The sequence below is a fragment of the Oncorhynchus masou genome, chromosome 3 (genome assembly GCF_036934945.1).
Source record: "Oncorhynchus masou masou isolate Uvic2021 chromosome 3, UVic_Omas_1.1, whole genome shotgun sequence".
NCBI lineage: Eukaryota > Metazoa > Chordata > Actinopteri > Salmoniformes > Salmonidae > Oncorhynchus > Oncorhynchus masou.
The window spans coordinates 12225904-12240801 of NC_088214.1; the positions used below are offsets into that span (position 1 = coordinate 12225904).

Below are 14898 nucleotides of genomic sequence, written 5' to 3' on the forward strand. Positions count from 1 at the left end.
ATTCATAGTGACACACACCCCAAAAGCTACTCTGTTCCTGAAATTAAGTTTAGTATATGAATGCACACATGCAGACACACACACACAAACTAATCTGTTTCCTGTCTCTCTTGACATTGTGTCCTTTGAGGCATGGCTGCTGCCATCTCTCTCCTGAAACCCTACTGCGTTCTAACAGTGTTACACCCTCCAGACTGAGAAAACAACACTTCTTTCAAGGGGAGTGAACTTCATTAAGAGAAGATAAATGGCTGGGCTGGGCGTTTGGCTCACTTGTAATGCTCAGCTGCCACTTCAAATTCCCCCAGAAAGATATAGGCGTTCCCCAGGTTGCAGTAGGCCCTTCTCTCTGCCGAGCGGTCGCCAAACTCCTTGGCAATCTGGAGGCGCTGGGAAAGAAATGGACGAACACACAGACACATTACAACACTTTGGTCTCGGTACAGCCAGCGACTAGTCTTCCATTGTGTCATATGTTTACCTCCAGTCTTTCTGGATTGAAATGAGCCATACAGGACATAATGAACTGCAGAGCACCATTGAAAACAGAAATATATCTGACAAAAGACTAATGGCTGGACTTAATCAAAACTGCCTTAGAAATCTAGAGTTCCTTTGTGTACAAACTACTGCTCATCTTCCAGTGAAAAGAGTCTGACTGGTATTTCTACTACAGTATGTAAAACCACACGATTCTGTTTGGCCATAGGGTAAAAGTGTGTGTTTTATATGCTACAGCAGTACAGCTTTGATTGAATCCAGCACTTAATAATAGGTTATAAACTTTGATCAGATTTTAATTACCTGTTCATGTGAGGCCACTGCATTCTGGAAGTCTCCTAATAGGTAGTGTGTGTTGCCAAGGTTACCATATGTTCGGCCCTGGGCGGCACAATCTCCAAGCTCCTTCACTATGGATAAGTTTGCTCTGACAATACAGAAAAATAGTTGAAAATAAAACATTGTTTAAAATACAGTACCATTCAAAAGTTGACACACCAACTCATTCAAGGGTTTTTCTTTATTTTGACTATTTTCTACATCGTAAAATAGTGATAGCATACCTGTCAATTGAAATGTGTGTATAATATATATGACAATATGCCCTTTATTTCTACTCCACAGTACTAGACGTAAGGCACATGAACACACTAACTCACTCATAGTATTCCGCTGCTTTCCTAAGTGCAGTCATGACCTCCTCAGGGAACTCTCCAGGCTCCGCTCCGCTCCAACAGATGGTCTTGCCTTTGGCATGATACACGTTCCCAAAGTTATATAGCGCCCTCGCCTGCCCCACCTAACGAAGTGACAGAAGAATAGAGGCAATGTCAATTCCAAAACCATTTAAAAAAAAGTAAAACGCTGAATTTAAACACCGGGAAAAAACACAAATGAGTTCATTTCACCTTGTCGTGCAGGTCCACGGCGATGTCTAAGTGCCTCTGACAGCAGACCAAAGCCTCATCAAACCTACCCAACACCTTTAGCGTGTTGCCTAGGTTACCACTGGCTTTCGCTTCTCCTTGCTGGTCCCTGATGGTCCTGAGAATGGGATTGTAAAATGTCATCATGGGAAGGAAAAGCTCATCTACTTTAAATTGCAAAATGCTTACTTCCAAACAGCGGAATTATGTGGCGAGGTCATGCTGATAAGAGGGAACAATGGCCTGGTCCTACTCCGAGAAGCTTTATTAATACGGCCCTGGTGATAGGGGGTATTCTTTCCTGCCTGGTGATAGGGGGTATTCTTTCCTGCCTGGTGATAGGGGGTATTCTTTCCTGCCTGGTGATAGGGCTGCCTGGTGATAGGGGCCTGGTGATTCTTTCCTGGTGATAGGGCGTATTCTTTCCTGCCTGGTGATAGGGCGTATTCTTTCCTGCCTGGTGATAGGGCGTATTCTTTCCTGCCTGGTGATAGGGCGTATTCTTTCCTGCCTGGTGATAGGGCGTATTCTTTCCTGCCTGGTGATAGGGGGTATTCTTTCCTGCCTGGTGATAGGGGTATTCTTTCCTGCTTGGTGATAGGGGTATTCTTTCCTGCCTGGTGATAGGGGGTATTCTTTCCTGCCTGGTGATAGGGGTGTTCCTACCTGGTCAAGGTGAGGTCATGATGGTGGAACTCCAAGGCCTTGCCGTAATCATGCAGGTGGAAGTAGGCGTTGCCCAGCTGGCTATAGATGGCACTCAGCACCTGCAGGTCCTCAGTTCCAACCTGGATGGCCGCCTCGAAGAAGGATACCCCTGCGCTGTAGTCGTCCACCTTACAGAGCCGCTCCCCCTCCAGGGCCAGCTCCAGACAAGACGCCTCCATCCTACAGGGGGCAGCAGAAACGGTTTAGGTAGAAGATAGGATTAGAGGTCCACGGAGCTGGTGGAGTTCAGTAGGCACAGATGGGAGAAAATATTGTCTGGTCCAAAACCCAAGTTTATTGAGCCCAAACGTCCCAAAGTGGCCACAGTTCAAATGAACCAGAAACCAAAGCCCCCCATTAGCCTAAGTGTTCAAGTTCTAGAAGCAGAAAAAAAAAAAAAAATACGACATGCATCCCTCTCACTCTCCATCAGACTGGAGTTTGTTTGGCTACTTCCTCCTTAGTCCGCAGGACAATAGCCTTGGTTTATCAGGGTTTGTCTGTTATGGTTAGGGCTGACTTCCTCTCTACGTGGTCCCTATAGTACAATATGCAGCAATATGGCAGACAGCACCACTGAGGACTGGGCTATTCAGTGGGCTCAATGTTTACAGAACATTCAGACAGAAGTGTATTGTCTACAGGCATGGTTCTCTGCTGTGTAGAATAGGGATTGAGCAAGACATTGGATCTGCAACGCTCAGGGTGCTGTAACATTCTGGGTGTTTCGGTCACTTTAACCCCAGACAGGGTCAGAGAGGAGCATCCACAGAGGCAGGTGGATTAACAGATTAGGAGCAGATTAGTGATATTCATGCAGCCTGGCTTCAATTGTTACACAGTCTCTTTACCATATTGTGTGTTCTACTGCAAAAGCGCCCATCACTTTGTTAGAAGAGACGAACTGTATTCATGCATGTTTTTTACTTCCAGTTTTCACTCTTGTATCAGGTGCTCCCCACCCACCCAGTGTTCCTTTTAGAAAGCTCTCACAGAATACTGACTGACATTACACCTGACCTACTAAACACATTTTATGCATTATGAAACTTTAAAGGGTTATAACATTGATACTGAAGGGAAAACATCTATAGTTTTGTTTACTGTATTTAAATCAAGTGTTTTACTGTCTACAGACTGAACAATGTTACAATGAGCCGGTGTCAGTCTTGCAGATAAAATGACAAATGATTGTACTGTACAGTGACAGATACTGGATTTAACTTCATTTGGTTATTTGAACCACACACTACAACCATACCTGGGTTTCTTTCTCCTACAACAGCACATGGTACATCTGAGTGGCATCTAATGAGGCGTCCACTGGGTTTAAAGATGGCGTCCACTGGGTTTAAAGATGATTCCTGTCCAACGGTCGAGAGCTAAACACATTCCGGACCAGGGCCGAGGTAGGACCAGGGCCGAGGTAGGACCAGGGCCGAGGTAGGACCAGGGCTGAGGTACGCTCTTCAATATCTCACTGAGATTATTTTACCAAAACATTGAGAAGATCTCCTTCCATTCCCACAAGTCACCAACGACCATATGTTTTGCATACCACACACTATGGTTGCAATAAAGTAGGCTAACCCCAAGGATAAAAGGGGAAAATATACTGTCAGCGTTACTACATGAGGTAATCTACTTGTCTCTCTCTGGCCTTGTCACCTGGCTGGATTTACTGCAGTGGGTCCTACAGTGATTATACAGGCCCTGTGTACAAAGCTGCTGGGCAGCATCAGAGAGCTTTGTTAAAAGTCTCTGTCTGAGATTCAGCTGGCTATATAGCGATCATTTGCTTGAATTGATGCGATAACCATAAATAGAACAATACGTTTATAACAAATATTTCCTTTAAAACTGCTACTTCTGGTTTTATGGTTGTAGCCATCAATTGTCCCATTAACTATCACCCATATTAGCAACCATATTTCATTTCACATTTCTCTAGTATAGGCTCCTTATCATAATGAACAATATCAGCAAAATGCCTGCGATAAGTGCTCAGTACGGTCGTTAGCAATCATTTTCAGATTATCGTGCCAGCTCTACTAGGAGGTTTAAGTTATTGAATTAAAACGTACAGGGTTTGACTAGGAGCTAGGCCTACCTTCAACACTAACATTGAAGCGTTTGAGAACATATGCCATAATTGTCACCTCCGCGTTAATGCTCAAATGCATTTTAAATGGTTGACCAGGAAAATGCCTATAAATCCGAAGCGGAGATGAACATGGTTGAACATACAACCATGGTGCCTTCTACCACTCCTTTCAAAAGAAGTTGAATCATCTCATTTGGAAATTTGAAATACAGAGCAAATAATCAATGTTTCAGAGGCTTGTTAAATATTGATTGAGAAGCCTGGCAGTTTTTGCCCCCCAGGTCACACCTGCCGGTGCTCTTTACTTTGGGCCAGGTGCTGGGTGACACCTATGAAAGTCAGTGACCTGCCAGCCTGCCATAAACATGGGAACAGGAACCACTCAACTAGTCAGTCTACAGTCCAACCATCCCTCAACTCCACTTACATGGAACTTCCTCTCACAACTCCACTTAAAATGGAAGAAGAGGGAAATGTAGCCTACCAATTGACACCTGAAAGCTCAGGAAAATCTGATCTCATCCCATGCAGACTTTTGAGACATCAGGATGAAATCTAGACTACATGGTCTACTGTGTCAAATCCTACAATGATCATTGTTGTTAAATTGTTCCAATTCTCTCTTCTTTAAAAAAAAAAAAAACTCTTCACTACTATGAAGGGGAGTTTAAAGCACCCAATCTAGGCCATATATGAAACAAAATATGTTGACCAACGATTGAGACAATGACAGTATAAAGCTGGGGGGGGGGGGTATGAGGAGGGTTTTGCCTACCTGTATCGGACACGATAGGACTGGTCCTCATCTTGAATGCTAACCAAAGAGTCAACGGAATCCATTTGAGAGCATAAGTGGGACGATCCCAGTTAATCCGAAAAATTGTGATAATGAAAAAAAAAAACATCTGATGGACCTAGGAGAAGTGGTCTGAACCGTCACAAGAGTTGTTGGAAAATCCTAATATTTCCATTTTTTGGTAAGGTTGTTTGTCCTTCAAATATTAGTCTGTCTAGAGACATTACCACAGCCCCAGACAGATCCGCAGATCCCCGTCAGTCCAGGAGGCTGCATTTCTCCTAGTGTTTGAGTTTGGCTTGCCTTGTCAGTGCCACCACAGCTCTCCTCAGCAGTCTTCTGTGAAGAGAACACAAGATGCTGTGTGTGAAGCTTCATTCTGGCCACGCGACAACACCCACTAAACAGCGTGCACACGCAGCGCAGGACAGGAGTGGATATGTTCACCACTCACCACACGCAAGCTGTCAATCAATGACTCAATCATCAGTGCTCAGGGTCTACCTAAGTGGGAGGATACAGCTAGCCTAGGCAAGCAGACAAACAGGAGAGGATCTTTCCCAATCACCACAGATACATGTAATATACTGTATGTAAATTATTGCTAGGCTAAAGAGAACATGTTTCCACCACAGAAATTATAATTGCAAATTGATTAAACGTGTATTACTTAGCAAGAAGTAGGTAAAGTAGCCTGGCTGACAAAAGAAGTTTGAAAAAAGACCTGCACAGTTACGACTGTGTGGAAAATCCATTGTTAGTACAGTGATAAGAAAGCCTAGTAGTCGTAGATAAGGAACGCCACCAGTGCAAGACGAAACGCTGCCTCCTTCCCACATGATAAAGTAGGCCGCCTCTTTCCAGATGCACCTTTTAGTAGTGAGGAGTAGGCCTAATTAACAGGTCACCTTTTAGTAGTGAGGAGTAGGCCTAATTAACAGGTCACCTTTTAGTAGTGAGGAGTAGGCCTAATTAACAGGTCACCTTTTACCAGTGCAAGTGAGCCTCCTTCCCACATGATAAAGTAGGCCTAATTAACAGGTCACCTTTTAGTAGTGAGGAGTAGGCCTAATTAACAGGTCACCTTTTAGTAGTGAGGAGTAGGCCTAATTAACAGGTCACCTTTTAGTAGTGAGGAGTAGGCCTAATTAACAGGTCACCTTTTAGTAGTGAGGAGTAGGCCTAATTAACAGGTCACCTTTTAGTAGTGAGGAGTAGGCCTAATTAACAGGTCACCTTTTAGTAGTGAGGAGTAGGCCTAATTAACATGTCACCTTTTAGTAGTGAGGAGTAGGCCTAATTAACAGGTCACCTTTTAGTAGTGGGGAGTAGGCCTAATTAACAGGTCACCTTTTAGTAGTGGGGAGTAGGCCTAATTAACAGGTCACCTTTTAGTAGTGGGGAGTAGGCCTAATTAACAGGTCACCTTTTAGTAGTGGGGAGTAGGCCTAATTAACAGGTCACCTTTTAGTAGTGGGGAGTAGGCCTAATTAACAGGTCACCTTTTAGTAGTGGGGTAGGCCTAGGTAGTGGGGAGTAGGCCTAATTAACAGGTCACCTTTTAGTAGTGGGGAGTAGGCCTAATTAACAGGTCACCTTTTAGTAGTGAGGAGTAGGCCTAATTAACAGGTCACCTTTTAGTAGTGAGGCCTAGGTCACCTTTTAGTAGTGGGGAGTAGGCCTAATTAACAGGTCACCTTTTAGTAGTGAGGAGTAGGCCTAATTAACAGGTCACCTTTTAGTAGTGGGAGAGTAGGCACTAGTATGGGAGTAGGCCTAATTAACAGGTCACCTTTTAGTAGTGAGGAGTAGGCCTAATTAACAGGTCACCTTTTAGTAGTGGGGAGTAGGCCTAATTAACAGGTCACCTTTTAGTAGTGGGGTAGTAGGCCACCTAATTAACAGGTCACCTTTTAGTAGTGGGGAGTAGGCCTAATTAACAGGTCACCTTTTAGTAGTGAGGAGTAGGCCTAATTAACAGGTCACCTTTTAGTAGTGAGGAGTAGGCCTAATTAACAGGTCACCTTTTAGTAGTGGGGTCACCTTTTAGTAGTGGGGAGGGCCTAATTAACAGGTCACCTTTTAGTAGTGGGGAGTAGGCCTAATTAACAGGTCACCTTTTAGTAGTGAGGAGTAGGCCTAATTAACAGGTCACCTTTTAGTAGTGAGGAGTAGGCCTAATTAACAGGTCACCTTTTAGTAGTGAGGAGTAGGCCTAATTAACAGGTCACCTTTTAGTAGTGGGGAGTAGGCCTAATTAACAGGTCACCTTTTAGTAGGCCTGGGTAGTGAGTAGGCCTAATTAACAGGTCACCTTTTAGTAGTGAGGAGTAGGCCTAATTAACAGGTCACCTTTTAGTAGTGAGGAGTAGGCCTAATTAACAGGTCACCTTTTAGTAGTGGGGAGTAGGCCTAATTAACAGGTCACCTTTTAGTAGTGAGGAGTAGGCCTAATTAACAGGTTATTCCTGAAACCAAATTAGACTATCAGCTAAGTGTCAAGAGCACAATTATTACAAATATAAAAAACAGTAAGCGGTATTCAAATGTATGCTGCAGGTGCATATTGATATTCATTGTTGGATAATAGAAAGAGGCATATTCTGATAGTAGATAGTATCGCAACAGCCTGTAACTAAATGACATTCACAAAGATTATTCAAAGACTTGTTGTTGTGAATCATCACTTTTCTAATCCAGGAGTAATCTACTTTCAACCTGGGGATGGTTCACCACAGACCTCTTTGTCGAGCTGCTTGTTACGTTGTGAATACAGCATGATACCATACCCTTTGTTGGTATAATTGATCTCTTTCAGGCAGAGAGTACACCTGGCATAGCCCTTTTTATCCACTGTATTGAAAGTGAGAAAGAGGTTTTTCCCTTCTGCACATTTGGTATACTCCTTGTCCTAAGGGTAAAATAATGACCCGCCTTCACTAAACCCCTAAAATAAAGCAGCTTAATTTTAAACCCAAAATCTATTTTGCATTTAGAAACAACCTGTCAGTCATCAAACTTTGAATATCTTGGTTTTCCCTCTTCACAATGCAGAAAGACTGCATTTAAATCAGTGGACACTAGTTATTACAACACACCTGTCAATTGTTTTCCTTACTAAAGTAGAGGATTTTTATTTCTAAAAGGTACTGCATAGGTGTAAAAAAAAAAAAATGTTTTGCAAGAGCACTTGTATAGCCTAAGAAAGTAGCAGAAATGTGCAGAGTAGTTTTGAATGCATTTTATTGAAGGGAAACAATAACCATTTTTTGGCAACATAGTGATATATTCTTATAGACTGTACAATGAGGAATTCTACTACAAAATACTAGTCTTCTCCCATTTTTTAACCATAGCCCCCACCCACAAGGTGTGTAAACATATAAGAAACTAAACCAAAATGTGAAATACATAAATCAATCAACTCTAATTAGTATGCAAGTGTGTGTGCATGGACTTTGCAGATGTATTTCTCACATGTGCAGCACATAGTATTTGTTTTCCAGTCCTTCTTTGGGAGGCAGAATTGGCATCTCCTCTCGTCTGCCCCAGCTGCAGCCTCAGATGGCTCAGGGCAAGATTCCGCCCCCTGAACAGCTTTCACAAGCGCTGCAAAGGCGCTCCCTTCTTTGAATATGTGGGGTTACAAGTGCCTTTCCCAGCTGCCCCAGGAACACCCTCCTCTTGTTCTGCTTATCGGGCATCCAGGTAGGGTTGATCTTGTTCCATACCACGAAGGCATTGTATAAGGACACTTCAATTATGTTATGGAAGATGACCAGGGGCCAGTCATCATGCAGCTGTAAGTTCCAATCACCTTCTCCAGGTTGACCATGCCTCCTTTGTTGTGGCTGTAGTCCAGGATGATGGCTGGCTTCCTGTCCTCACGATCACTGATCTCAGCCGTTTTGTGCAGTATGCTCAGGAGGACCACATTCTTGTTCCTCTTTGGGAGGTAAGAAACTAGAGTGGTGGTGGGGGTGAAGGCAAACTTTGATGAGAAGGCCTCCCCCTTGTTGCGAAGAGTGCAGGGGGGAGCTCAGGCTTGTTCTTTCTAACTGTGCCAACCATGGCACATGGTTCAGGAGCTGCTGGCTGAGTTAAATCAGTAGAACACAATCTCAATTTCTCATTATAACTGCGGGTCAAAAATGTATTTGTAAGCTGGTGGTGTACAGCTTTCATGGAAATATGAACAAATGCGATGTTTCACTTTTTCAAAATGCTGAGGTCACTCTAGGAAGTCATTAAATTTCAAGTTGAAAAAATATAATTTAGGCGGTTCTCTGCTGTTAAACATTGTGGCGGGTCATTTTTTACCCTTAAGACAAGAAGGGTTAAGCCAGCTCCAGCTACACTTGAGCCCTGAATCCACTTGTTTAACAAGCAACGCCACATTTTGAAAATTAACCACATACTGTTGAGGGAAAACATTACTTCACAGATACTGTAGTTAGTTTAACATTTCACACAGATTGCCAGGATCCAGTAAGCAACTAACGTGTTATAACGGCAAGGAGTCGTATACCAGTTAATACTATAGCGAATGGTTAGGTTACTAACGTTAGCTCATCTGATGTTGTAACGTTAGCTAGCTAACATTAGCTGTCTGACCTTATTAGCCAGCTAATTTTCACACTATAAACTCAATTATTTGATCAGTTAAATTGGATATTTTTGCACAACATTTCTCTGGCTAGCTAATAGAGAATTCGACACCCAACTACTGTAGCAAGATACTTAACTATGCTAACAATACTTGTTCCACCACACTTTCTCCCTCACCTCAAACTTTCCAAATGCCAGTTGTTTTTTGGTTACAGCTCATGAAGTACACTTCATCAACTTCTCACCCTCATCGCCGTGGTCAGGCTTCTCACCTACCTCTTCGTTATTGTCCAGGGGATGCGCTGCTGTAGCTAGTAAATTTCCATTCCACTCTCCGCTCTTTCAGCACATGCTGATGCTGAAACTAGCACATTGGTGTCTCTTCTCTCTTCAGGCGCGTGCTGCATTCTGTTATGCGACCGATTGGCTGAGCCTTGGATACAGCCAGTATTGCTCCAAACACACATCACTCATTCGCATACAGCCAGTAGTGATCCAAAGTCCCCCCCACCCTCACTTCTCACAGGTCACCCATTTTGGATTCAAAATGGCAAATTTCACCGAAAGTAGACTAGTTTCATTAGAGGTCGACCGGTTAATTAGGACCGATATCAAGTTTAATAACAATCTGTATTTTTGGACGTCGATTACATTGCAATCCACGAGGAGACTGCGTGGCAGGCTGAACACCTGTTACGTGAGTGCAGCAAGGAGCCAAGGTAAGTTGCTAGCTAGCATTAAACTTATCTCATTAAAAAAACAATCTTAACTACACATGGTTGATGATATTACTAGTTTAACTAGCTTGTACTGCGTTGCATATAATCAATGCGGTGCCTGTTAATTTATCATCAAATTACAGCCTACTTCGCCAAACGGGTGATGATTTATCAAAAGCGCAGTTGCGCCAGGGTATATGCAGCAGTTTGGGCCACCTGGCTCGTTACAAACTGTGTGAAGACCATTTCTTCCTAACAAAGACCATAATTCATTTTCCAGAATTTTACATAATTATGACATAACATTGAAGGTTGTGCAATGTAACAGCATTATTTAGACTTAAGGGTTGCCATCCGTTCGATAAAATATGTAACGGTTCTGTATTTCAGTGAAAGAATAAACATTTAGTTTTTGAAATGATCGTTTCCAGGATTTGACCATATAAATAGACAAAGGCTCGTATTTGTGTGTTTATTATATTATAATTAAGTCTATGATTTGATATTTGATAGAGCTGTCTGACTGAGCGGTGGTCGGCAGCAGCAGGCTCGTAAGCATTCATTCAAACAGCACTTTACTGAGTTTGCCAGCAGCTCTTCGCAATGCTTGAAGCACAGTGCTGTTTATGACTTGAAGCCTATCAACTCCCGAGATTAGACTGGCAATACTACAGTGCCTATAAGAACATCCAATAGTCAAAGGTATATGAAATACAAATGGTATAGGGAGAAATAATCCTATAATAACTACAACCTAAATCTTCTTAACTGGGAATATTGAAGACTCATGTTAAAAGGAACCACCAGCTTTCATATGTTCTCATGTTCTGAGCAAGGAACTTAAACATTAGCTTTCTTACGTAGCATATATTGCACTTCTACATTCTTCTCCAACACTTTGTTTTTGCATTATTTAAACCAAATTGAATATGTTTCATTATTTATTTGAGGCTAAATTGATTTGATTGATGTATTATATTACGTTAAAATAAGTATTCATTCAGTACTGTTGTAATTGTCATTATAAATAAATAAACACAAATAAATAAAAAATAAAGAAATTGTCCAATTAATCGGTATTGGCGTTAAAATCATAATCAGTCAACCTCTAGAGGAAACCAGTACAAAAGTTTCTATATCCACAGTAAAAACAAGTCCTATATCGACATAACCTGAAAGGCCGCTCAGCAAGGAAGAAGCCACTGCCTCAAAACTTCCATAAAAAAGCCAGACTATGGTTTGCAACTGCCCACAGGGACAAAGATTGTACTTATTGTCCTCTGGTCTGATGAAACAAAAATAGAACTATTTGGCCATAATGACTATCGCCATGTTTGGAGGAAAAAGGGGGAGGCTTGCAAGCCAAAGAACACCATCCCAACCGTGAAGCACAGGGGTGGCAGCATCATGTTGTGGGTGTGCTTTGCTGCCGGAGAGACTGGTGCACTTCACAAAATAGATAGCACCATGAGGAAGTAAAATGATGTGGTTATATTGAAGCAACATCTCAAGACATCAGTCAGGAAGCTTGGTTACAAATGAGTCTTCCAAATGGACAATGACCCCAAGCATATTTCCAAAGTTGTGGCAAAATGGCTTAAGGACAACAAAGTCAAGGTATTGGAGTAGCCATCACAAAGCCCTGACCTCAATCCTATAGAATATTTGTGGGCAGAACTGAAAAAGCGTGTGCGAGCAAGGAGGCCTAGAGACCTGACTCAGTTACACCAGCTCGGTCAAGATGAATTGGCCACAATTGACGCAACTTATTGTGGGAAGCTTGTGGATGGCTACCTGGAACGTTTGACCCAAGTTACACAATTTAAAGGCAATGCTACAGAATTCTAATTGAGTGTATGCAAACTTCTGACCCACTGGGAATGTGATGAAAGAAATAAAAGCTGAAATCATTCTCTACTATTATTCTGACATTTCACATTCTTAAAATAAAGTGGTGATCCTAACTGACCTAGACAGGGAATTTTTACTAGGATTAAATGTCAGGAATTGTGAAAAACTGAGTTAAATGTATTTGGCCAAGGTGTATGTAAACTGCCGACTTCAACTGTATGTGTCTGAGCCGGTGACAAAGCTGTCTGTGTGCGACTATGACGTAGTGGTTAATAGGACAAGTGATGTACGACTACAGTGCAGCTGTGGCAACAAAAACAGTCATTTGAAAGAATAGCTTGACAGGAGGCTGGCTCCCACATCTCACACACAACTGTTATCATGAGCTCATCTTTAATGTACTCACAGGGTGGTCTACTCACTCTGTTTCCACAGCCTCTCATTAACCAGTCCACATCCTCTCATTAATCAAGCAAACCCGGAAACACCAAAGGATAATAATGCATGAGAGCAGTAATGCAGCCAGCAAATCACCATCAAAACAGAGGGGACAGATCTAGAAAGAGGCACCCCTCACCTGAAATTATTCAGTGTGGGGATTGGCTAGCTCGCGGGGATTGGGACTCTGAGAAGTCCGGAAAAAAATTAATAGATTACTATCAATAGTTGAATGTCCTTCTAGAGGTCTTTCACATTTTGTTGCCTAGTTCTCTTATTCATTTCCCAGAAGAGATTAAGTCATACCATGATTTCCCAGAAAAATACACTGGAACTTGTTTAAGGCTAGGGAAAAAAGACAATTTAACACAGCAATTTTACAGTAGCAAGCCAACTAAGTTAGTAAACAACTGTAGATATTGTGCACACAGGAGACATAGCTATAGGCCAAAAACATACTGTATTTGATTAGCAAATTATATTTATTGTGACGAATATAGCTAAGGCGTTCCCCAAATAGTGAACTGAGAGATTTGATCAGCCAATCAACTGAGAAAAATAACTAAGTAGCCAACAAGCCAGTTCTAACAAACGTGCAAGCTACAACCACAACCATATAGCTATTTATTTAGCTTATAGCTAGAGGGCTACGCTATGGGTACACAAACAGAGAGCCTTTGCAACCTGTAACCGTAGCTAACATTAGCTCAAATGGCTAACGTTAGCTAGTCCACTTACGTTAGGCGGTCCAGTTCGAACAATGCGTTTTACTCCCCGTTTCGATACTTCGACTCGGACGGTAAATACAATTTCACTTTTATTCTCCAACTTTATAATACAACTTTATATTTATTGCCATATGTGCTTATAAATTCGCCAATTCGCTAACATTACTAGCAATAAACTTTTGTGAAACTTCGATGAGTCGACTCTGTTTTGTTAGTCCAGTAGCCAATCAGCGGAACAGGTTCAAAGATAGCCACGCCCATTATAGCCGTCTGTGGACCAATGACATTTCAATAATGAATTTTAACTGCAGGATGAGAGAGTAAATCACGTTATCCTCATGCAGTTTCAAGGTGTCAAATGTGTCAGCAAAATATGCAATAATCAGAAGAATAAAACAAAGTCATTCTCGACTATAATGACATTTACTAATGCAAACATCTCAGTTTGGGGGGTTGAGAAACTGTAAATAAACGGACTGCCTGAAAAAGTAGGAGCCTGTCTAGTTGCACTTCTACTGTTGCAGAACGTTAGGCACTAGCTAGCTGTTAACAAAATGTAGATAGCTGCTAGCAAACTGACAGGCTAAGTTAGTATTGTTTGCATAAATTGAGAAGTTGGCCAAAACACACAAGTGCTTTCAAAAGCTCGGCGTTTGTCAGCAGCAGGGAAGGAAGAGAGTGAAGTTGGCTCGCTGCTCCCCCATACTTTTTTCGGGAGTTTACTGAAGCGATCAAACTCCTCCTCTCGCACATCATGTTCAGACGTGATACAATGTACATTATTGATGAAGCCACATACATTCGACTGCCTTAGATCTTGAAATAATGTGATAGACGTAACTGGTGGGTTATGTCAGAACTTGAAGATCCCATGAGAAACAATGCTGTGTAGCATATAACACATTATAAATAGATGAGATTAGGGCCAGGTCAGGTGAGTTTCATTGGGTTCAACAGGTATACGCCAGCAGGTCTTGTGGTTGATTGTTTTGAGAGGTTGCACAGACTTCTCAGCAAGATAGAGATTTTTTTTATTTTATATAACCTTTATTTTATAAATTTAGTTGTCCAAATAGAATTGCACTTATACCGACTGCATACAGCTTAGTCTGCCATGCTTTTGAACTTCTAACACTGGATTGTCAAATACTCATTATGCTGAAGAGCAAGTTGATCAAGTCTCTCACCACTCATACACACATCACTCATACACACACCCACATACTGTAGGCGATGCTACACACACACTCACACACACACACACACACACACACACACACACACACACACACACACAGCGCTTGACTTGGACTGAAATAGGTGCCGGTGCTCTTTTTGTGTGACGGTACTGTTTATATTCAGGTGCAGGAACTACTGACTGCAATAGTTTAAGCCAATATTCTGTAAGAGGTGCAGGAACTCAAGTAGTAGAACCTGTTAGGTGCCGGTACTCAGCTCCGGTGAGCTCCTGCCCCTGTCAAGCACTGCTCACACACAAACCTACCATTATACTCACATT

At 42.2% G+C, this 14898-nt stretch overlaps 1 protein-coding gene across 3 annotated transcripts in view; it reads right to left on the minus strand.

Moving 5' to 3' along the window:
- Positions 1-13592, minus strand: part of LOC135510252 (G-protein-signaling modulator 2-like) — a 28528-nt gene extending 14936 nt beyond the window's left edge. Inside the window, exons 1-6 of one of the 3 annotated variants that reach the window (XM_064931066.1) lie at positions 13390-13592; positions 2094-2315; positions 1410-1545; positions 1161-1300; positions 805-928; positions 274-389 (exon numbers count right to left, since the gene is read on the minus strand). In XM_064931066.1, the coding sequence (XP_064787138.1) occupies positions 274-389; positions 805-928; positions 1161-1300; positions 1410-1545; positions 2094-2314 (737 nt within the window). In that variant the 5' untranslated portion in view covers position 2315; positions 13390-13592. Of the gene's footprint in view, positions 1-273; positions 390-804; positions 929-1160; positions 1301-1409; positions 1546-2093; positions 2316-3396; positions 4845-5014; positions 5281-13389 lie in introns of those variants that run through there. The other 2 variants (XM_064931053.1, XM_064931060.1) reach the window with 2 other exon arrangements.
- Positions 13593-14898: the final 1306 nt, after the last annotated feature.